This window comes from Eurypyga helias, unplaced genomic scaffold (assembly GCF_000690775.1).
Source record: "Eurypyga helias isolate BGI_N326 unplaced genomic scaffold, ASM69077v1 scaffold44183, whole genome shotgun sequence".
Taxonomy (NCBI): domain Eukaryota; kingdom Metazoa; phylum Chordata; class Aves; order Eurypygiformes; family Eurypygidae; genus Eurypyga; species Eurypyga helias.
The window spans coordinates 1-23,030 of record NW_010242652.1 but is presented as its reverse complement, the minus strand read 5'-3'; the positions used below and the strand labels follow the sequence as shown (position 1 = coordinate 23,030).

At 42.2% G+C, this 23,030-nt stretch overlaps 1 protein-coding gene across 1 annotated transcript in view; it reads left to right on the top strand.

The window, feature by feature from the left end:
- The window catches only part of GBF1 (golgi brefeldin A resistant guanine nucleotide exchange factor 1), a gene marked incomplete at its 3' end in the record, with an annotated part of 89,663 nt that extends 66,899 nt beyond the window's left edge, over positions 1–22,764 (top strand). Inside the window, 20 exon segments of the mRNA XM_010149146.1 lie at positions 2,048–2,183; positions 4,466–4,695; positions 5,632–5,800; positions 5,987–6,198; positions 6,858–6,956; positions 7,375–7,575; positions 7,944–8,130; positions 8,603–8,743; positions 9,288–9,376; positions 12,471–12,673; positions 13,113–13,236; positions 13,540–13,665; positions 14,265–14,347; positions 16,517–16,753; positions 17,644–17,737; positions 20,568–20,744; positions 21,252–21,316; positions 21,426–21,549; positions 22,162–22,233; positions 22,616–22,764. Coding sequence (XP_010147448.1) covers positions 2,048–2,183; positions 4,466–4,695; positions 5,632–5,800; positions 5,987–6,198; positions 6,858–6,956; positions 7,375–7,575; positions 7,944–8,130; positions 8,603–8,743; positions 9,288–9,376; positions 12,471–12,673; positions 13,113–13,236; positions 13,540–13,665; positions 14,265–14,347; positions 16,517–16,753; positions 17,644–17,737; positions 20,568–20,744; positions 21,252–21,316; positions 21,426–21,549; positions 22,162–22,233; positions 22,616–22,764 — 2,918 coding nt within the window.
- Between the last annotated feature and the right edge of the window lie 266 nt (positions 22,765–23,030).

Genomic DNA, 23,030 nt, shown 5'->3' with positions numbered 1-23,030 from the left:
GAGGATATAGTAGCTAGAAGCAAAGTGTATTATTTTGAGATGATGTGAAACAGACTTTCTTGGGTTTAACACACAACGCTTCCAGGTTTCCTTCCTACTTGAAGGAGTTTGATACAATGAACCATAAGTCATCAGATAAGACTTTATAAGTTATTGAAAAGGGAGAAAAAATATATCTGGCTATTTCTGAAATAGTTGGTAGGTAAAGTAAAATTATCTGGTCTAATGAGAAGCCTAAGCCTTTAATGAATGAAACTACTGGTAATATTTAAGGCTTAGAAAGAATTCTAAATGGAAAGGAAAACAAATAGGGGTGAAACATTAGGAATTGGCAAGAATGAAAGATAACACATTTTATGTAGCCCTATGAAGTAGTGAATAGGGAGGATGAGAGACCTGACGACTTTTACATGAAAGGGTTGTGATCCGTTTTAAAACACATTGAAATCTACAAAATTTTGGATTTAGCTGCGTGCTTGTCACGTAAGTGTTTGCCAGAAGCTGTGATATTGTTGCTGCAAAATTTGGAAGAAATAACAGGGAGCAAAGTAATTCTGAGGCTGTTGTTAATTAACAAGCTCAAGGAAACTGTAGCATAGCTAAAACTTGGGGATTAGTAATCAAACAAATAGAATTTGTGGTGCAAAGAAAAGTTACACAAACGGTTTACTGCACTGGGACATAACATTTTCACAAGCTTTGTTTAAATGAGAAAAATTGCGGGCTGTGTACAATGGGTTAGAATTAGAGGTGGAAAAAGAGTAGTGGAACCTAGAAGGTTTATGGGCATTTACAAAGAGTAGTAGCTGGAAGGAGGCAAGTTGCAGAAAAAGGAAGAGACTGAAGAATACAGCTGTCTTGTAGAGAATTTAAATCTGGTGCTAAGCATGTAAGGAATATTATAGCCTAAAATATATAACTTAACTGTGAATTAAGAAAAGAAGAATACCAAGAAGGGACTGGTGCTGAGACATGCTGGGTGGTTTCCTCTACATGCAAGATATCTGCTCAGTGCTCAGATTTTCACCCCACATTGAAGAGGTCTGACAGCAGCAGCAAAGTTGACTGCACCTTCCAAACCCAAGAGTTGTGTTGCTGCACTTAGAGGAACTTACTTTAGAAGGCAGCTGTTTTCAGGCCTGCTGTTGCCATTGTCAGTGTGACCAAATACCCCATTGTTTTTATGAAGTTCTGGAGCATCAGTGTGTGCCTGCAATACTAGCGTAGTGCAGCAAGTGCCACACAGTCTGCATTGCTCCTGCTGTGGTTTTTCTTTGCCCAACTGAAGATCTGTATAAGAACTACAAGTAGGATCCTGATCAAGAAGGATGTCAAGGGTTAGGTTAGATGTAGATCTGAAGAGGAGTAATGACAGAAGGCACATAAAAGCAGAGGATGGTTTGTTTCTAAACCACTAGGGTGGTATTTGCAATGTGGAGTGTTAGAGAAACACTTGTTGATAAAGATACCTGGAGGAAAGTGAACGTGGCACTGCTACAAATACAAAGAGTGAATTGGGGCAAGAGATAAGTGACAGAGCTGCAGACTATGCAGCATGGGACTGGGTGTTCAGACTTCATTCTCAGCCTTCTTGTATAGATGGTGAAATTTTAATTGAATGTCAAACCGAACTAGTACGTGCTTATGTACTTTAATTGATGCCTTTTAGAAGTCTGGAAACATTGGCAAAAGCAAAGAGATTTGACATGTGCTTGTAGGTCTAAGAATTCTTTATCCTAAAAGCTCACAGGTAGTGATAGGGAGGAGGGAGTACTGTGATAATTGAACTGTTAAGTGAATATTATGGCAGAGTAGCTGCAATAAATTGTCCTTTGATTCAGGCATGGAGTGTTGGCTAACACATGGGTAGTGGGGAGTCAGGGGCTGGTTTGCATGATTTTGAGGTGCTGATTAATTTGTATGATATATTTAAGTGCTGTTGCCTGACTTCGAGGGGTTTGAGACAGCCTTTGTGGGTTGGCTTGTGTAATCCGTTATGCTAAGTGCTTTTGCTATGCTGATATTCTTAATGCTTTATGGTTTTCAGTTGAAAATGAGAGCTGGAGGAATGAGTGAATCATCAAAATGGAAAAAGCAGAAGAGATCACCCAGGCCTCCTCGCCATGTAACTAAGGTCTCTCCTGGGACGGAACAGCCAGCAGCCAGTGCTAGTAACATCGCAGGTATGTTGAAATTTTTTTCCAGGGGGCAGACGGCATCCATTCTAGAGCTTTTTTGGAATATGTCTTTATTTAATTTCTCTTAAGGTGATGTTTTGCATTAGATTTTTGTATGTAGTCACTGAGAACTAATATAAATAGCTTTTCAGGCTCAGGAGAATGAGTTTGAAGGAGATGGAATACATATTGATGGAGGAAAGCATGGTCCTATGGCTAAACTGGACAGTATTTCTCTGCCTTCAGTTTGCCCTACAGGGGTAGTTTGTACTAAAGGGAATGGGGACATGGAGAGGTAGCTGAGGTTATGGGCAGCCATGTGGTGTGGAGGATTTGGAAGGTGCAGCAGGTGCATGGAAGAGATTGAGAACAAGAACACTGGCAAGAGGAGAGGGAATGGAGCTGAGGAGAGTTTGCTGCAGCAGGAGATTGCCGGTTTAAATGACATATTATTTCCTGTGTTCCTGAAGAGTGGACCAAAGGATGTGGGTATGGTGATAATGAAGGAAGGGCAGTGTGTGACTGGGGTAAATATACACGTAGAACTGAGGGATGTGCAGAAACCTAGGTATCAAGGGTGGGTAAATGAATAGATCTCTCGCTACAAATGTAAAGACTGAAAGTGTGCACCCACAGTCCATGCAATTTGGATAAAAGGCTACACTCATTAGGGGACAGGGAAATAAGGGGTACACTTACGGCTATTATGGGAAGAGCAGAGGTCATGATACAGTAAGAAGGCATGAAGACTTATGTAGGAAAAAAAGCAGAGAGAACAGCAGAAGTACCTGAAAGGAGATTGTGTGCAGGAGACTGATGGGTATACACATTAATCTTTTCTCACATGCTTTGATTCAGCCTGCAGAAGTGATACAGTATGTGACTGGTGCTGTGAGTTCAAGAATGTAATGTTGCGGGGCTTCCATATCCTATTGTTGTGTAGGAGTAGACTAAATAGTTACAACAGGGTTTAACCTCTCCTCTGGATAAATGAGTCATTCTGGCTGGAAAGTACTCTGTCTCTTGTGCACTCTAGAATTTGATGGCTCAGACATAAACATTAACAGTGAAAGCAAGCAGACAGGAAAATTGAAACAATAGCTGTGTAAAATACCTAATTCTGACACTTATTCTGTCACAGGAAACTAGTCAGTATAGTGTCAACAACTCCAGTTGTGTTTCTACACAGTGGCATGATTAGTGAAAACTAAGAAAATAATAAATGCAATCAAATTGCATGTAACTCAGAACATCTACCAGATGAAAATGAGAACTTATTCCTGCATAAATCATGGTTAGAATTAAGTTTACCAATAGATACTAAGATCCATTGAACAGTATTATAACTCCTGTAATGTTTTAGAGAGGAAGTTGAATTGTGTTACAAAGCATGTAATTGACTTTTTTGTAGTGGTAGGTAATGTATTAATTGTGCTTTTTAGGCCAGAATCCTGTTCTACCAGGTGGTGAAGAGAAGATTTAAAAATCAGTCATGTATTCCATTTTATTTCTTAAAAATAAGTAATGTCCTGCTGCTTAAGACACTTCCAAAAATCAAGTTGGCAATAAAACAGCACTGTGCAAAACCATATACATTTCACATGCAAATGCATTACTGTGCCCTGCAGTATATCTTCTCTTTTTAAAAATATTTGGTTTACCTTTTTTTTACGTTCTCCTCAGAACCATAAGAGCTGAAAATATGTGGGTTTATTTTAAAGGTACACTTAGATTCTTGGAGTACTATCTTGTATATAGAAAAAGTAAAAACATTTTACTGCTCCATTTCAGACTCATTTGAACTCTATTGCAATTCCATTTGTTTAAGGAGAATTAAAGAAATAGGTCTTGCCTTCTGATCAAGTTAAAAATCCTCACTTTGAAGGAATGACTAATCCTTGATGCAAGGCTCTAATGTGGTTGTGCTATTGTATCAAAGAGTAAAGTATACCTTTTGGACTACTTTCAAATTTCTTTTTCATTATAGCAACCCTCTGCACTCTTCATCTAACTGTGAATTACCTTATTTGCTGAGTCTGATGTAATTAAAATACAATAGTTGGATTCTGAGACCTGCTTTTATCTCGCCTGTTCATCTCTTTGATTCATTAATACCTGGCAAAAGAGAACCTAATTTATCTACATTCTCTACATTAATGTGTAACAATCTGAGTTCATTTGTAGTGTGAAGTAGTAATCAACGTAACTCTTTGTTGCTGTTCTCAGTTTATGAACTTGTGGCTGAGGGACAGAATTATACTGATCTTCCTGCTTCTGTTTCTCAGCAGCAAACGGAGTTACTTTCATAGATGGTCCTTCTCCCAGCTCCTCTGGGAGCTCAGAAAATGTTTCATCTGCAGTCAGCCCTGCCACAGACAGTGGTTTGGAGTTGTCTTCACAGACTACCTCCAAGGAAGACCTGACAGACTTGGACCAAGTCACTTCTTTGGGGCTTAACGCAGGAATGTCTTCAAATGAGGCCAAAGTCACTGAAAATCAAAATCAGCCTGAACTCCAGGTACATGGATATAACTTACAAAGAAAAGCTCTAACTCCCAGCATAGTCAGTTGTGGATTTAGCAGCCCTACTCTCGTTCTTTCTCTCTTTTTGGTCATAGTGTTTATATTCGATTTTAAGGCTTATGGTCACAATAAAGCATCCTTTGCTGTAAGTGATTTGTAAGTTCACATTTGTTCTTTGTTTTTTCTTGAGACCATCCCAGTTCCTTCATAAATTATAACTGTGCAGCCGAATAATGCACCTGTGTATGTAGTTGTACTCTTGCTAGTACCATCAACCTTAATCTAGGGATAAACTGTTAGAGGGAAACATCAAGGAAATCTGCAGGAGAACTAATTTTACTATCTTTAGTGGGCAATCTTTCTTGAGTTTGTGGAAATTCAGCTGTTGGTGTTTGTGCGTGTGCATTGCTGTTGCTGTGAAATATGACTAACCTGAACCAAGGCCTTTGTCAGTAAGTTTTCCTTTGTGTTGTCTCCACTTCCGCTGCAACAGTAAGACTGATTAGAGCTGCAGGGAACCTTTCAGGACTCCAGATATTTTGAATGGTATAAATCCTAAGAAGGCATATATAGAAATAGTGTGCTGAAATTATGTAGCATTTAAAACAAAAAATGAGCCAAATCTTAACCTTGGGGGCAGTAAGAAGTGATAGATTCTAGGAGTATCTTCAAAGTCAAGTCCTTAGTCTCACAACCTAGAAGCTATGTAAAATAGGTAAGAACTAGATGTAAGTGAAAGGGCAGAGAGCTGCAGATTATTTAGAGGCACTCTTTTATCTCAAAATTTGTTTTGCTGCTTCTATTCCATGAGTGACCTGTGTGTAATAGTTTTGAATGAACTGTGAACAAATAAGCCTTTCTTTTAGCTTACCTAGTGCTTGTTAACTCTTGTTTTGCTCATTTCATTCTCAAATGACTGATATCAATGAAGAATGAAAGTCTGAGGGAGGAGAAGATCCAGTCAGCTTCTGTCGAGTCTATCCCTGAGGTCCTGGAGGAGTGCACATCTGTAGCAGAACATTCTGACTCTGCCTCAGTTCATGACATGGACTATGTAAATCCCCGAGGAGTACGTTTTACTCAGTCTTCCCAAAAAGAAGGTGAGAAGTGTGCAGTGTTGCTGAAGTCCTTTTTCCTTTCCACTATTCCGTTTCACTTTCTGCAAAGATGGTTATAAGCTCCTGTTCCACAGCTGGTCTGTAACAACTTCATTTGTAACACTTGTTTGGCACCTGCAAAAAGCAAAAGCAAAGTTAAGAGTGCTAATCCCTCTCACTTTCTTTTAGGAGCAGCGCTGGTCCCATATGGACTGCCATGTATTAGAGAATTGTTCCGGTTTCTTATCTCCCTCACCAACCCTCATGACCGCCATAACTCCGAGGTGATGATCCACATGGGACTGCAGCTGCTCACTGTTGCCCTGGAGTCAGCACCCATTGCAAACTGCCAGTCCCTCTTGGGACTTGTGAAGGAGGAGTTGTGCCGGCACCTCTTTCAAGTGAGTCTGCCTTATGTTAGCATGGCATATGACACTGGGGAGTCCGATACTGATTTGTATCAGAGTCTGTTGGAATTCAGTGTTCTGAGGTTTGTCAGGTCCCAGTCTTCAAATAAGCTCTCTGCTGCACTGCAATGAGAGTTCTGCAGTGAGTGAAACAGTGGTGTTGCACAGCCAGAGAGGTTATCCTGTGCTGTTTTCTTCACACCGGGGCCAAGAAGGATGAAGGTGATTTGAATGAACTGTTGCTGTGGGAAAATACTCTGTTTTGATAGAATTGGTTTTGAGGTAACTGTGGATGCAAGTTACTAGCTTAGTAGTAAGCAGAACCTTTGGAGTACTGAGCTATTAATCGCATACAGGCCACCTCAGAGGCAGATTTTCTCCCAAGTTCCTTCTCCATTCACAGGATCTGTGGACTTTGACAAAAGTACAAAGTTGTAGTAAGAAAAGTGAAGGCAATGAAGTATATTCATCCTCACTAGCAAAAAGTTGAGGCTGAATAAGGGATTGCTTTTGAAATACCATTGCTATGGAAGGCAAAGTTTGGTTCTCAAAGCTGTTGCAGGTGATGCCTGCAGTGCCACAGTACTGGAACTTACAGCACATAATGACTAGCCTTTGTAATTCTTAAAGGTTTTTTTTTGTTTCTTGTTCAGCTACTGAGTGTTGAACGGCTCAATCTATATGCAGCCTCTCTCAGGGTGTGCTTTCTTCTCTTTGAGAGCATGAGAGAGCATCTGAAATTCCAGCTGGAGGTGAGTTTTTTGAGTATCACTTGGTGCATAGTAAGAGTTTCTTGAACTTTACTTAAATGCATATAGCTAGGCAGCAAGATACCATAAAACTATCAATTTACCTTTGTGTAAGTGACTCAGTGGGTTATGGGTAAGCTGTGTAGGCCTTTTCTTGTTGGATAATTAAAATGTCTTTGAGGCTGGTATACTGCACTGCCTGCCTTCCTACTAGTTTCTTCAGAACAGTAAATCCAGATACACTGAGTAGTAAAACTATTTGAAACCTTTCTACAACCACCTTTAGAATGAGCCATCATTAAAGGAGGAGTGTCATGTGGGAAGATGAAGCTTAAATCTGTTTCTGTAGTCCTCAAAGCTATTCACTGTCTCGCTTTCTTTTTTCTTTTCCTTAAACTGAGCTGCCCTGTGTTTCTGCCAGATGTATGTCAAGAAGCTGATGGAAATAATCACTGTGGAAAACCCAAAGATGCCCTATGAAATGAAGGAAATGGCTTTGGAAGCCATCGTTCAGCTGTGGAGGATTCCCAGCTTCGTGACCGAGCTTTACATTAACTATGACTGTGATTACTACTGCGCCAACCTCTTCGAGGAGCTCACCAAGCTGCTCTCCTAACCGCCGGCCGGGGGGTCTCGGACGGCTGGTGGGAGGGAGCAGCGGGCTGGGGGTGGAGGGGAAGCCAGTTACTTGTAACAGGAGTAAGCACAGATGCAGAATTTAGGAGTGGGAGTGGTTGAAAGATTCGGGGTGAGTAGTCTGTAGAGATGAAGGCAGCCATTTAACTTTTGGAAGCTGAAGAGCAAGGATGATGCTTTAATAGTCTCATATACTTAATTATACCAATAAGTGTATGCTGGAAAGCTTTGTGTGAAACATTTAGGGTGTTCTGTTGTATGCTTTAGCTTTCGCCAAGCTGTAGGGGAAACTTCCTTCCGCCATTATGGTGAGGGAGGCATGAAAGTTGACTAATACTTACATTTATTTCCCAGAATGCCTTCCCAGTTTCTGGACAGCTGTATACTGTCCATCTGCTGTCTCTGGAAGCATTGCTGACAGTGATAGATAGCACTGAGGCACATTGCCAGGCCAAAGTGCTGAGTAACATACATCAACAAGAGAAGGAACTTGCCAAATCCAGTCCAGAAACCATGAATGGCACCAAAGAAACAAGTAATAGTAAGATCCTTTTCTTTGATATTAAGCTTAGACTTGTGCTAAACTGGCAGATCTCATTTTGGTAGCTGACATAGTAAGCTCCTTAAATATATGTTTTCAGTCTTCCTGTTGCATGTTTTATAACTACACACTGTTAATAATCTTGATGTTTGTAAAATTTACAGATATTAAAATGTGTCCCTCATGTGAAGCTTTATATAAAGGCCATGTCAAGACTGCCAGTCACAACAGAAGGAAGGCCATGGAATTCATGTAGGCAAAATACTGAGGATACTGAGGAATCACAGTTACTGGAGGGAACTGCTTTGAATAAGCACATGTTCACTCTAGAGTGATCTGTTCATTATTTCTGTTACTAGCTTTTTCCTTGGCTTATGGGTTTGCTTATGTGTGTGGGTTTATGTTTGGTTTGTTGTATGTGGGTTTATGTTATGTTGTTTGTTTTTGTTTTTGTTTTTTCCAACTTCTGCAGATAATGAGAGAGTTCTCAGTGAGGGAAAATCTTCCAGTGCAGTCTCAGAGTCAGGTGGGGCATGTCCTCCCACCAGTGGGTGCCTTATGGCTGACCAGATGAAGGAGAGATGCATGGAATTGGAAGGAGGAAGTGAGGCAGGTAATAGTCTCTGTGGTACCTTGACACTCTGAGTGTGTATGTGCTGAGGATGGTCCTGACATTTGCTGACTGGTCCTGCTATACTGTCGCTATTGTGCATTCAAAATTAGAAGGAGTTATGTTGTGAATATTTATTATGTGTGTGCTGTATATGCTTACTAACTGTTGCATTTTTTTCTGGGCAGGGGTTAGATCTGGTGGGTCACTTTGGGGCAAAAGTGTCTGAAATTCATAACAGTGCTTGGTATTTTTAAGGTAGTCAAGGGCTTTCCAGGAGATCAAGTAATGCAGGAAGCCAAAACAGCCAGAAAATTAAATCTTGTGGATGTTTGAAATTGCCTGGGAGAAGAAGCTACTATGCAATTATGCTAAAGAAAATGTGAGTGGGAGGCATGTAGTAATTGAACAGTAGGAGTGTGACGGGCATTTGCAGGGCAGCAGATTGCAGCAAGAATCTGTGACTAAAAGTTATAATGGGACACTATAGTGGTCTGAGTGCTACTCGGAGGATAGGTTTGACTGTAATGACTCTTTATCCTTCTAGCTGAGAAGAGTATCCCCAGGAAGCCTACTCGATTTTCTTGTATTCTTCCGAGTCCGCAGGAACTTATGCAGATTAAGAACAAAAAGAAGGTATGGTTTGGAATATACCACAAATGGATCTTTGGGGGTTCTCCTTGTTTCCCATCCCATGTGGGCTTTGCATGACTGATCATATGTGAGAAATTTTGAGTTCTAGTCTCTGCTGGTAAGAGTTGAATAGTCAGTCACTGAAAATCCTGCTACATTGCAGAGACAGCAGTGATTATTATCTGTTCTGGTTTAGCTTAAAAGTTGCAAGAGCTGTTGGGCAAATTTTGTGGCACAATTTGTAACCTAGGTCTATCTGCTTTCTGGATGGGAAAGTTGCTGGATCTAGTTTGCATTATATGGACATAATCAGGTACCTTCATCAAAAAGGGCAGTTTCCATACTCCTATCGAATCTGTAACTGGGGAGCGTACCAAGAGGCCTGTGGTAGAAATTAACAGTCTAGCCTGCTGTTTGGATTTGTTTATTCCCATATTTGCTTTACCATAAGGATGACTGAAAAGATTGTTTTGATTGTGGCAAACCAGTTCTTTGTCTAGATGTCTGTTTATCTGAACATCATCAATCCAAGTTATGGTGCAAACTTTGTACAGCTTTTCCATTCCCTGAGTGGTTCCAGCTTAGGTCTAGTGTTGACAAAGATGCTCCACACTGATGGCTTTTATATTTATCTGCTGTCTTCTGTCAAACATCAAGTACTGGCCTGCTTGTTTACCTCCAGGCACAGCAGATGCATATGATATCTAAAGTCCCTGTGGCTTACATGGGACTGTTGTTTTGGTTGGGGTTGTTTGGTTTGGGTTCTTTTTTTCCATTCACAGATGTTCTTTGTACAGATTTTGTTCTCTTTGCACAACATATACATGAGGTAGGGAGGTTATTTGGGAAGTGGGAGATTACTAAATTTCAGTATGAAAGTGACATGTATTCTGAATGAAACAGAGAGTGGCCATAGCTGTGGGGTAAGGAGCCAGGTGATGTAGTGGAAAAAGAAATTGATGTCTTTTGTACAGTTCACTGGTGGTAAAGAGAAAGGGGTTTGATTTGTACCTGACTAAAAAGGCTTCTGACTTCTCTCTCCAACATAGATATCTTTATTTCACATTATTTTAAGGGAATGGTGGTCATATTTGTTTATACTTACTTAAACAAAAAGACTGAAGAAAGTACCAAAGAAAGTATCTCTTTGCTGGCATACTAATCTGTGGTTTGTGATCCACTCTGCTAGTCTCTGGATCTGAATGTAATTCCCTCTAGGAAGTCTGCTGCAGTACTTAGGAACCCTGTTCTTTACCTACAACACAGTGCTGCAGTAGGGTAATGCTAACTGGCATCCCAAGGGCATTGGGAGGAAGTGATTGTCAGCACAGTCTTCAGAGGAACAACTGAGTTTTGGCATTAGCTAATTTCTGAGAAATGAACATTGATTTACTAGATCTAGCTTTCATGGCAGCTTTGCTGATGGACTTGTCTGAAAGTCTGTTGTTGAGAAGGGATCTTGTGTAGTCCTTCCACTGTTCTAACTGAAAACCTATAATAATACTCCAGCTTTACTGTGCTGAAAAACAAGGTTAGCAGAACTCAATAGCATTGCCGGTAGCTGAGAGCTCCTTAAAGAAAGTTCCAGGTGAAAAAAGGGCAGTCCCCCACACTACAGCAGAGAGCTATCTCTGTTAGTTTGCCAAGGAAAAACCCTTTCCTGACCCTAAATCCACAAATGGTTTCTTGCTGAGCATGAAAACAGGGCACACAAAATATTCAACTTAAGTAATGTTGATGCTGACATGGCACCAGCATGTTCTGCTTCCCTTAACTGTTGAAGTACTAAACATTACCACAGCTGGGAGGAGGAAAAAAGCTAAATAAAAGCAGAAAACAAATTGCGCATCAAATAGAAAGTTTTCTTTGTGAACAAAGGCAATAACCAGAAGCTCAGAAGCCTAGGACTGACGTGATTATAAATGCCAGCTGCTAGCAGTCTGGTCTCCTTTTAGGTGGTCTTAAGAAGTATAACCAGTCCATAGAATACGCTAGGGCTTGGGAACAGGATGCTGCTAGCATGCTCTAGCAATGTATGCTACAGTCCCTTCAGGCCTGGCATACTGGAGCAGCACATGGATGTTCTTTTGTTATGCCCTCACTGGGTCCTTGTGCGCTGAACGTTAGTTCAGGATCTGTGTTTCACTGCAATTTGAGGTTGTTCACACAGGCAGGGGAAGCAGAGAACAGAGGGCTGGTGGCTTCTGAGGTAGTGAGGGAAACCCAGGGAAGCTAGTAATCATGATGGTCACGAATTTAGTTCACTAGGTCATCGCTAGCAGTTTGATCGTGATAGGAGCTAACAGGGAACTGACATTTATTCTGGTGCCTTAGTAAAGTTCATACAGTTGTTTGTGCTTTTGGTGTTTCTGAACACCACCAAGAACATTCAGTTAACCCTTTCTTAGTCACATGTTTTATTATGTGACTGTGGTGCAGTCTGGTTTCCTAAAATAAAAATCAGGTAGGACAGAGTAGTTGAATTCCCTTCAAAACCAAAAATGTACCTGCTCTTCCCAGCCTACAGATAACTTTGTCATGCTGGAATAGCAGATGTTCCTAGGAATATGTCTCACTAGCAGAATGTTTTCTGGTTCTTAGTTTAAGCTTTTACAGCTCTTCTTCTTACATCTGCTGAATAAGTGCCAAGGGTTCTTGCTGTGTGTCTCCTGGCAGTGTAGGAGAATATGAGAGCCTGGAGCCAAAGGGGACAGAAGAGGGCATGGAGCAGTGCTGCTGTTGTAACTGCGTGGTGTTGAACTTGCCACATGTCTGGGGTTAATCAGAGACCTTCCTCTGCTCTTTTTACAGACTAGAGCAGATGAGGCGGCTGGGGCAGCAGAGCTAATTGCTTGGTGAAATAGCAAAGCTTTTCAAAGACAGTAGCTCATGCTTGCTCTGTCCAGTGTTATTTGATCGTGAATCCTGGTGATGAATGCAGGTTTTCTGGGCATGGTTAGCCTTCTTGCTGGATGAGACAGGACAGCAAACATCATGCTGAGCTTGATCTATTTTTTACTTTGTGGTTCAAAAGCCGAGAACAATCTAAAGTAAGAAATGCACTTCAAGTTTGTAATTATCAGAATGTCCCCTTCAGCTCCTGATAACCGGCACAGAGCAGTTCAACCAAAAGCCAAAGAAAGGGATACAGTTTCTGCAGGAGAAGAACCTTCTTGCCACCCCCATTGACAACAATGAGGTGGCCAGGTGGCTTCGGGAAAATCCTCGCTTGGACAAAAAGATGATTGGGGAATTTGTGAGTGACCGTAAGAACATAGACTTGCTGGAAAGCTTTGTTGGGTGAGTATTTTTCTGCATCTCTTTAATCAGAAGGGGGTGAAAGCTAAGAGTTCAGTGATTGAAAAGCAGTAGAACAGTAGTTCCTGGAGGCATTGGATTTGTGTCGGTTGGTTCTCTGTGTACCAGCATGCCTGTGCATCTCTAGCATATGGTAACCTTAGATACGTAGAGTAATATGATACTCAAGATCACTTCAGTAGGGTCAGGCTTTGTGAAGACTGCAGCGATAATTTCGTACATAATCATCTGCAGGAGTTTTTACTCCCCTTAATAGTTTTTTGCCTGTTCATGGTATGTTTCTTCTTACTCTCCCCCCTTTACTGTCTGCTCTCTGAAATCTGGTATTGTGATGCTGAATCAAATAAGATGTTAGTCAGTCAGTTTATCCTACCTTTGCCATCTTATTTCAGTTTCTCACTACATTTTGTTCATCTTGCAGGACTTTCAGCTTCCAAGGTTTAAGACTGGATGAAGCTTTACGACTTTACCTAGAGGCCTTCAGATTACCAGGAGAGGCGCCTGTAATCCAAAGACTGTTGGAAGCTTTCACGGAACATTGGAGGGTGTGTACTTGCTGAGCAGAAAGCTCAAACCCGTGTTTTTTCTTGTGCATCTGCTTGCTATGATGGACAGATCAAACTGCCTATACAAGCTTACTGTGTCCCACAGGCAGCAGCTGTTGTTATTTTATAGGAGGTGACAGTGGTACATAAATTCCCAGGGTGCTCTTTGGAAGCTGGAGCCAGAGCCTGGGGTTTCTGTTTGTCCCAGAGATGATTCAGTACCATGGGTAGGAAAAACGCAGTCTTGGGTCACTGATATTGTTGTTCCTGTAGAACTAATTTGTGCCTGCGTTTGCCTTTCAGAAATCCAATGGGTCCCCATTTGCTAACAGTGATGCCTGCTTTGCCCTGGCCTATGCAGTTATTATGCTGAACACTGACCAGCACAACCATAATGTCCGCAAGCAGAACGTCCCAATGACTCTGGAGGTGAGTGTTACCCATACAGGTGCCTGTCTTCTCTGGCTATGTAGTATCTGTTTTTTATCTCAGTGGCATTCTCTGTTTCATTTTTTTCCTCTGGCATCCATTACTCATGTACACAATGAGCTGATATGCAGCACTGAAGTTGAGTACAGTTGGAAAGGAGAGCTGGGGCAAGGGACAGTCTGAAGAAATATGAGCTTAGCAGACAACTTGCCAAGTTAGTCAAGAAGCTTGTGTGTCTGAGCAAACTGTATCCTAAGGCGTAGTAAGGAAGAGAACATTGTGAAACCACTGGAGTCTTCTAGAGAGTTCAAGTCCTGCGAGTGTCAATGCAGTGGTACAGTCCTGTCATTCCAATGTCCAGCCTCAGTTAAACATGTGTTATGCTGTGTCTCTGTTCTTGTCTTGTGAGACGAGGCAGGGGCTGCTGCACACTACTGCCACAAAGAATAGTATTTATTCTTTGAACTTTGAGGCTGCATGTTGAGAAAGAAGGAAGATCTGATGGTCCAGTGAAAAGCAAGGGGAGTACTGATCTGAGTCAAGCAGTTAAAGCTGGAGATACTGGGAATTTAACATTGCTGCTGACTAATTTTTTTCAGGAGTTTCGGAAGAACCTGAAAGGTGTGAATGGAGGCAAAGACTTTGAACAGGACATACTGGAAGACATGTACCATGCCATCAAGTAAGAATCAACCTGCCACCTCCTTGAATGCAGAGAGCAAACTAGAGTGGTGTGATCTGCAAGACCTCTGGAGAGTATGGAGAGAGACTCATTGATCATGTGCCTGTTTGCCTCAGACTAACTTCCAGCTCTGTGTGGGGCTGTGGTAACAAGCCTGTCAGTGACTGCACTGGATTTATGTCTTTGGATTCTTGTTGTGGTATTTTAATCCACAGAGCTTAAGCTAAACTTGAAAAATATATTACTTCTATCAGTATGAAACAGAATGGCTAAGCAAGGCCAGCACATGTGAAATGCTGTATTTAAGAAGCCTCTGTCCTCCAGACAAGGCCTTTACACTTCTTTAGAATTTTTTATGTAGTGCTAGAGGTGGCATCTCATCCTCAGGGACAGCACTGGCACTCTGACATAACTTGTCCAGGACTCGGTTTCATATGTTCAGCTTTTGAGCTCTTCATATGAGGCTGCTGTCTGTACCAATCTCTTCTGCCACCCCTGAAACTCTTGGCACACTGACCAGTATTTGAGGAGGCTTCCTCATGGCTGAGACCTTTTCCTTCACAGACTAGCCTTGGGCAGGGAGCTTTAATAATAGCTCAGAAATCTAGCCTATCAGTAAATCCAGGCCCAGACAAGTTGCAGCTGAGAGAATTACATCTCTGAGGAGACAGGATGCAATTCTCACTCTCAGTTGGTTTCAATCTGCAGTGGCTCAGGCCAGGAGCAGGGCACTGTGATTAGGCTGGCCTTCTCCAGGAAGGTGGGGATGCTGCCTGTACTGAGTATCTAGAAATTCTTCAAGAGGTAGCTGTAGCTTTCAAGCAGAACTCTAGTTTTGATTGGCCTCTCTCCCCTGAGGGTGTTTCTAATGTTTTGAAGTAGTACCCTGAGTATATCCTCATATCTTTCAGTTATCTAGTGCCTCTGTCCCAGCTATCCCCTTTATCCTCCTTTCACCAGATACTTCAGCATTTTCGGTATGTTCTGTGCCTAAAACAATATGTGTATCATTTCAGTATTGTTGGTTCAGTATTGCAGGACTGTTTGTTTTCTCCATACTATTCGTGGGGGGGAATCAGACTGTAATCTGTACAGAGTAGTGCATTTCACTTCTGAGCACAGATTTCATTTCCTGGGGCTTTCCAAGTAAACTTGCTTCTGTTAATACTAATCAAATATGGATTCTTAGAAAAATATGCTTTTGACTGCAAACATATTTTTTCTGATAATCTCAGGAATGATTGCTCTTGTCAAAATGTGTGGGCAACTGAAACTGGGAATAGTTTATTTCTTCGGCATAAAACAAGGAGGGTTTTTTTTATATAGCTGTTAGCACATGAAAATTACTACTTTGGCAACTGAAGTAAGTTATTTTTGATAGTTGCAGAAAGACTTCTAATTTTCAGAATGACAACAGTTCTCTGTAGATTTGAAACTCTTGTCAATTAGTTGGTCATTTGGAGAGGGTTCTCTCTTGTGCAGTGTTACCCAAGTCTAGGGAGAATGTATTTAGGTTTTATATAGTTTAACTTGGGATTGCAAGTACTACTTGGCATTAATTATAATTATTTTATTATTGTATAGCTTTAATCCAGTTAGAGTAAGGAGCTGTGATACCCTGGTTATGGATCACCCATCACACATTTGGTTTCTTGGTTTATGTTTCATCTTGTACTACTTGGCTTTCTGGCATCTGATTTTGGCATAATTCGAATATTTGCATTCTTATACAAAGGTTCTCGTGCTTACTGTTGACTGCAGTGGTAGAACAATTTAATTGGTTTTTTTTATCTGGGAGTAGTGAGATATGCAGAACACTACCAGGGTGAGAGGTAGGACGAGGGGTAAAGCTATGCCGGTGTGCTGTCCAAAATTTCCCATCATTTAACTACAGCATGTGTTGCGTTTTACGCTTGCAGTGTTAGGTCGCTGCTTCTTCAATACTGTCCTCACATGGGTGCTGCTGTGAGCCACTGCACTTGATATCCAAGGTATCAGAGAGGCAGAGGAAGCAGGCAGGCCTGGGAAAATAGAATGTTTCAGAAGCCTGCAAAATCACTCCAGAGCAGGTATCACTTACCTTTGGGACCAAGCAATGAAAGGCACTGTGTAAATGTTAGGTTTGGCTCAGAATGAAAAATTCAACCTTTCTGCCTTCCTCCCTTGTAGAAATGATGAGATAGTGATGCCAGAAGAGCAGACGGGACTGGTAAAAGAAAACTATATCTGGAACGTCCTGCTACATCGTGGTGCCACTGATGAGGGAATATTTCTCCATGTGCCTCCTGGAAGCTATGACCACGATCTCTTCACCATGACATGGGGGCCGACCATTGCAGCACTTTCTTATGTTTTTGACAAGAGCTTAGAAGAAACAATCATCCAGAAGGCTATCTCTGGTTTCAGGTAACTCTTGCATTCATGACGACCCAGAAGAGTTAAAGTGTGGCCATTGTCTTGTGTTTACCTGCTAGAGACATCACAGTGAATACCAACTGTTACTTCCCTAGTATTTGAGGAGCATTTTATTGCAAGTGATGGTCCTTTGGATTTGTTCTATCGTTTGTATTGATTCATCCCATCCTGGGGCCTCTCTTGGTTGCCACTCATTGTTTGACTTGACTGCTGTGTTATAATAAAGCAAATGCCTGGGGTATGTATTTTTAAACTCCAGCCTGGGTACATTTAAAAGACTTTCTGATGTATCTGTGCTGCTTAGAAGTGCGGGGGGGAAGCCGTTCTTAACTTGCACAGTGGTGCTGGCAAAATACCTGTATGTGAACAAAACCTCTGGTGTATGAGGCCGTAGCTGTGGCTGAATTTCTTTCCCAGCTGACCATTATCAAAAAACTTGCTGTCTGTGAGAAACTGGATTGGAACAATCTCTGGTCACGCTTAGCTCCCAGCCAAATGATGCCTTAAGAAGAGTTTGGAACCTCTGCTAATATACTGCTGTAGCAGTGATCTCTTGGAAACTAGCCCTTCATCACTACTGCCAATCTCAGCAACTCCCTCATGTCAAGACAGGAGATGAGGTATATTGGCTCAGGTGGAAGTGGTCTGTCTGATTAGACTCACTTCTTGAAAGTGATCCTTGCACAGACAAATATCAGGATCTGTGGATGAGGATTGATGTTACTTGAGGGATAAGAGTAGACTTCTATATATCAGCATTCATTATGAGTGGGTGGAAAGGAAGGTCTACAATGTCAACAGAGACACGCTCTGATTTGCTGTCCTGTAGACAGACTTGTCTGTGCTGACTTACGTTATTTTCTATTTTCTTCTTTCCCCAGGAAATGTGCAATGATTTCTGCTCACTATGGCCTTAGTGATGTGTTTGACAATCTCATCATTTCTCTCTGCAAGTTTACAGCCCTGAGCAGTGAGGTAAGTTTGCAAGGAGGGGAAAGAAATGTAGCTTTACGTATATTGAAACTTTCTTCCTCTTTTAAGCAGTAATATTTGCTTATTTTAGTTACCACAGTATGTGTAGATGCCTGTCAGCCTCTGCCCAGAGTTTTCTGGAGGAGGCAGTGAAAAGCCTGTAGTGAAGTAGGAATTCCATAAAACGTAACTACTCTCTCACAAGTGACAGTTTGTGCAGAGCAGAATTCCATGATGTAGAAGTGTTTATTCCATCTACTTGATCTGGGAAGACTTACCTCCCTGTGATCAAGACAGTGATCATCCATGATCCCAAGCAAGTTCATGCATTTCAGCTGTTCAGTATTTAGTTGTAGGGCTCATGTGGTGCCGAGAGGGACTGTTTCGTGAGCTCTTCTTCCAGAGTGTAGGGGCTGTGCATCCACCCAGCATAAAGGGGTTAGGAAAACGAATGCTTTGAATTGTCAGTTGGTGTGTGGAGTCTGGTAATGGGATCACTTCTGGCAAGCCCTGAAGACGATTTCCATGGATTTGTACTGTGAGAATAAAATCAAGATACGGTAGTTGGTGCAGGTCTTTTGTTCCTAAATCTATTTACATGTTACAGCATCAGCCTATTTTTTCCCAAGGTGTTCGATGGACAGTGTGGGGCAGACAATGCTTTGTGCTAAGGAGAAGGTGACAGCAACTCCTTTAAAGGGCCAGAACTCTCAAAGAATCTCACAGCATTGCTCTGAGAACCAGTGCAAGACCCACAATGAGCAGAATAGGATTACCACACATACAGAAAAGGGAAACAAGATCATTCAAGACTGAAAGCATGGGAGTAAAAAGGATAAGACAGGTGACTTTAAAAAAAAAAAAAAAACGACCTTGAAGGGATAGCAGAAAGGGAACAGTCCTGCAAATTATTTGTTAATGGACTTAGGCTGCAGGAAAATGGAGTTGTTTGGACTGGGTGTTTTGCATCACTTGCATTTTGGCATTCGTAGCAGTGAAAAAGTAGCAGGTTGACTATCAAGAGACAAAGAAATCCCAAGTATTGTGGGGCTGCTTTAGATTCCCTCTTCCTCTGCAGCTCGTAACAGTGAAGATTAAATACTTGATCCTCCCCAGGCATACCAGACCTCAAGACTACCAATAGATACCGCAAGCAGAGGAATGTCTGCCATGAAACAACTGACACAGGTTTACACAGTAGAAGCAACTAGTCTAAGCCCTCTGAGGCACCAGCTATTGCCAGCTGCATCCCTTCTAGCTGTGAGACTGGAATCTGGAGCAGTCTGAGCTCTGTGTAATTGAAGCATGGCTTTTGGTGATGACATAGAATCAGGGACTTCTGGGTTTGAAGAAGTTTGTGAGTTCTTATCTTTGGCCAGATTCCAAGTACACCAATTACTTTCTGCTGTCCTAAATTCCTGTAAGGCTTGGAGACAGTAGTGGAATATGACAACTGAACAAATATTTGAGAGAGAGTCTGGTGGAAGGGGAGAAGGAGGGGCTGTCTTCAGGGGCTGAGGAGGCAAAACTAAGAGCAACTGTGAGAAAGCAAGGGAAGAACATCAAAGTGTCACTTAGCTGCTTGTCAGATCATTGTGGTGATCAGGCATCCTCTCCAAGCACTGCAGTTACTGTGTGTGGCCACTTTGGTTGAAAGAGGAACGGAAAGTAACCTGGAGGGGGATTAAGTGATTTGAGAAGAGTGAGTGCCCCATGTCTTGATCCACAGTTGAGACTCATACTGATTCAGGGTATAAGCAGTAGCAAAACCTTTGTGTTTTAATTGGGTGGCTGTGGCTTGTTGCTGTAGTGTAAAACCAGGCGTGTGGCTGTTTGCACCTCAGGCTCCAGTGATGTATGTGTTCGTGTGGTTTCCCCATAGCAACACTGAGAAAAACGTATTGGTTGTCACATTTCTGTCAGACTTCCAGATTGGTACTTCTAATGGAGTACATCAAAGACCCAATTTGACAGTAGTTTTGCTAGCAGTCTGACTGAAGCAAGAGCCAGTTTTTCTGAACTTCAGGTCTGAGATTGGAAGAGCCACATTTTTAATCTGTCCTATATCCTGTCTTCTCTCTCCTTGCCTGCTGAAGGACTAAGTATGGGTTTTGTCCACATAAGCAAGAGAATGGCAAAGCCCATCTCGTGCCAAAAGGAACATTGCAATGAGCTTAAGTAACTGGAGAAACATGGAGCGTGTTACAGTGCCTGATACTAGCTCTGGATTTTTTTTTTCTTGTTTGGCAACAAATACTTGATTGGTTTGAATGGCTTACCATGCTTTTTGTATTTTGAAAAGCTGTGAGTGCATTGAACAGATTATGAGGAATTGTAAACCAGCAATTATTGGCAGAGGCTGTATGTCATGGTTCATCACTCTTAACTTTGAATCCTGCTGTTAAGTAGTGGTACGAGTAGCTCTGCAAGTCAGTAGTGCTTTTGGCTGTTGTTTCCTTTGCTGACAGTAGAGCAGAGTAATTGCTGCTTCCAGAAGACATGTGGTACTTTTTGTAGAAGGCATCGGTCCTGGAATGAGTTCCCATAGCAGAATAAATTGTTAGTGAGTTTTCAGCAAGCACTCTCCAAACGATCTGTATTGTTGTCGTTCTTGGAGAGCTTATGTCTAGGTGGTTCAGTGATTCAGCTTGTATCAGGTAAGCCATCTTGTCCTTGTTTTTGTACAGAGTGAATATGAGCTGAAGAGTTATCCAAGCATTGTACATAGAACTGTTGTCTTTCCTGTAGCCAGTTCTGAACAGTCTGCCCTAATTTGTGTTGAAAAGAAAACATCTCTTGCTGACTGATTGCCACCCCCTCTTCTTTCCTGCAGTCTATTGAGAACCTGCCCACTGTGTTTGGAAGTAATCCAAAGGCCCATATTGCAGCAAAGACTGTGTTTCACTTGGCCCATCGCCATGGCGACATTCTGCGGGAGGGCTGGAAAAACATCATGGAGGCTATGCTACAGCTTTTCCGAGCAGAGCTGCTGCCCAAGGCCATGGTGGAGGTAATAACAGCCAGCCTGTGGATAATTGAAGGGCAGGGGAGTGGGAAGCTGGCTTTTTGTAGAACCAGTTCAAAGAGGAGGAGAGCTCTCTTGCAAAGACTGGGCCTTGGTGAAGGGTGTACAAAGCTGGAAAGGTGCAAAGGGAGGGTGTAATGCTTGAGTTACATCCAGGTTCTCTTGCAGGGCTTCTTTTTTTTGCTCATTTTACTTTTTGTTTGATTTGAGACATTCCGGCATTCATCTTACTTGAACAGATTTTGAATATTGTGCAGAAGAGGGACATGCTTATGGGCACAGTGTTAGAGTACAGCATTGGTATTGCTGGGTGGGGGTGACACTTCACTGAAGGAGCAAGGGGGTGAAGAGCTGGGGTTGACTGCCTACACGTGTGTGGTTGGGGGTAGTGTTTCATCACTAAGTGAAACATTACAGGGGAAAAGAATAAACCAACACAGATAACAAAGTAGTAGACAATTGATCATATACATGTTCTGGTTTGTCTTCCAGGTTGAAGACTTTGTGGATCCTAATGGCAAAATCTATCTGCAGCGTGAGGAGACACCGTCTAACCGGTGAGTGCTTCAGGTGGCCCAAAAAGGAGTCCATTTTTTACCAATGCTAGAGAATAATATAGTGTGTTTTCTTGTTTTCTTACTGATGCTGATGTCTTCTGATTTGCAGTGGTGAATCTACAGTGCTCAGTTTTGTTAGCTGGCTCACCCTCAGTGGGACAGAGCAGTCTGGTATGAGGGGACCATCTACGGAGACACAGGAGGCAAAGCGAACAGCTCTGGAATGCATAAAGGTAACATACAGGCTATAAAAGGACTTGCTTTTGTTTGTGGTGGCAGTACTATGTGGATAACAGGCAACAGAAACGTAAATGTTCATGCTTCTAGGCAATATTGCGGGTTCCAGAGGACTTGGGAATTGTAAGAAACTACAGTGAGGCCTATCTGCATTGCCAGTTGAAGGGTCTTATGTACTGTTACGCACAAATGTAGTAATACATGAAATTAGGAATGAATACACACAAGAAGCTGTGATCTGCCCTTGGCATCAAAATCCTATAACTGAAGACTCTTTTGGAAAAGAAGAGTCATTTGAGAATTTATTAATTTGTCTTAAGATATATGGTGCCCACAAAATCTGAACCTGGGCTTTGAGCAGTGTGTGGACAGAGGCCCCTTTTTAAGGGGCAATGAGCTATCTGTTAAAATCTGTCTAGCACAGATCAGGCCTTTTAAGGGCAACTGATATTAAGGGAATGAACTAGCTGGCTGGAGTTTTCCTCCAAGTAGTTGTCTTGCAGCCATTCTCTATATCTTCCCTGGGAACAAGCTTATGTTTCTGGAGGATCTGTTTGTATGCCTTCCCCATCCCCCAGATGCACAGTCTTCTCTTCTGTCTTTTGCAGCACTGTGATCCTGAAAAGTTGATCACAGAGAGCAAATTTCTCCAACTTGAATCCCTCCAGGAGCTCATGAAGGTGAGAGAGATGCTGGGTGGAGGACTGGACTGGGGATGGAACAAGCATGCCTTGTATGATCATGGCTGTGTCCTGTGTACTGACCTAGCTACTCTGTCCCCAGAGGAGATCTTGGACTTATTTGGATATGAAACCAGTCAGTAGCTCAGCTTTTAGATTTAACTTCTGTTGCTTTAGTAGTAGAGGAAGATGTTAAATTGTGGAATGTATTCTAAAAGCTGTGAGGAGGTCACAGTGTTTGAAAATATGTGTACCTCTGTGCAGGTGCTTAAGTTATAGCTTGTGCTTTTTCAGCTTTTCTGGTGTGCCTAATCAGGACATTCTAAAAGGCAGCACTTCAGAGGCAAGACCTGTGCAGAAATACTTGACTGTGTGCCCCTAGGTAGTGCGCTACCTGACTGCTGTGGGAGACATAATAAGGCTGGGCACTCTAGCCTTTGGGTTAGAGGAGCTCATCTCCCTCGAGGAGGGTAGTTACCTGGTTCTGACAGTGGCTTCTCAGGCTAGTGTGAAAGCTGAGGCTACTCCAGGGTGTGCAACAAATCTGACTGCAGCTCAGTGTTTCCAAAATCTAATAGTGCGGTGCAACTCTTGCAGGGATGCTGTGTGTGCTGGCAGTGGGTGTTGCCTAATTCCATGGCTCCTTAAAGTGCAAGTGCCTTTCCCTTTGGGCTGCTGTAATTGCAATTCACTGCCTTCATCAGTAGGGCCCATGACACTATTGAGGCTTGCACTAAAACAAAGGAAAAGTGTATTTCTCAAGACTTGCTTCAGAGGTTGTCGTGGTTTAACTCCGG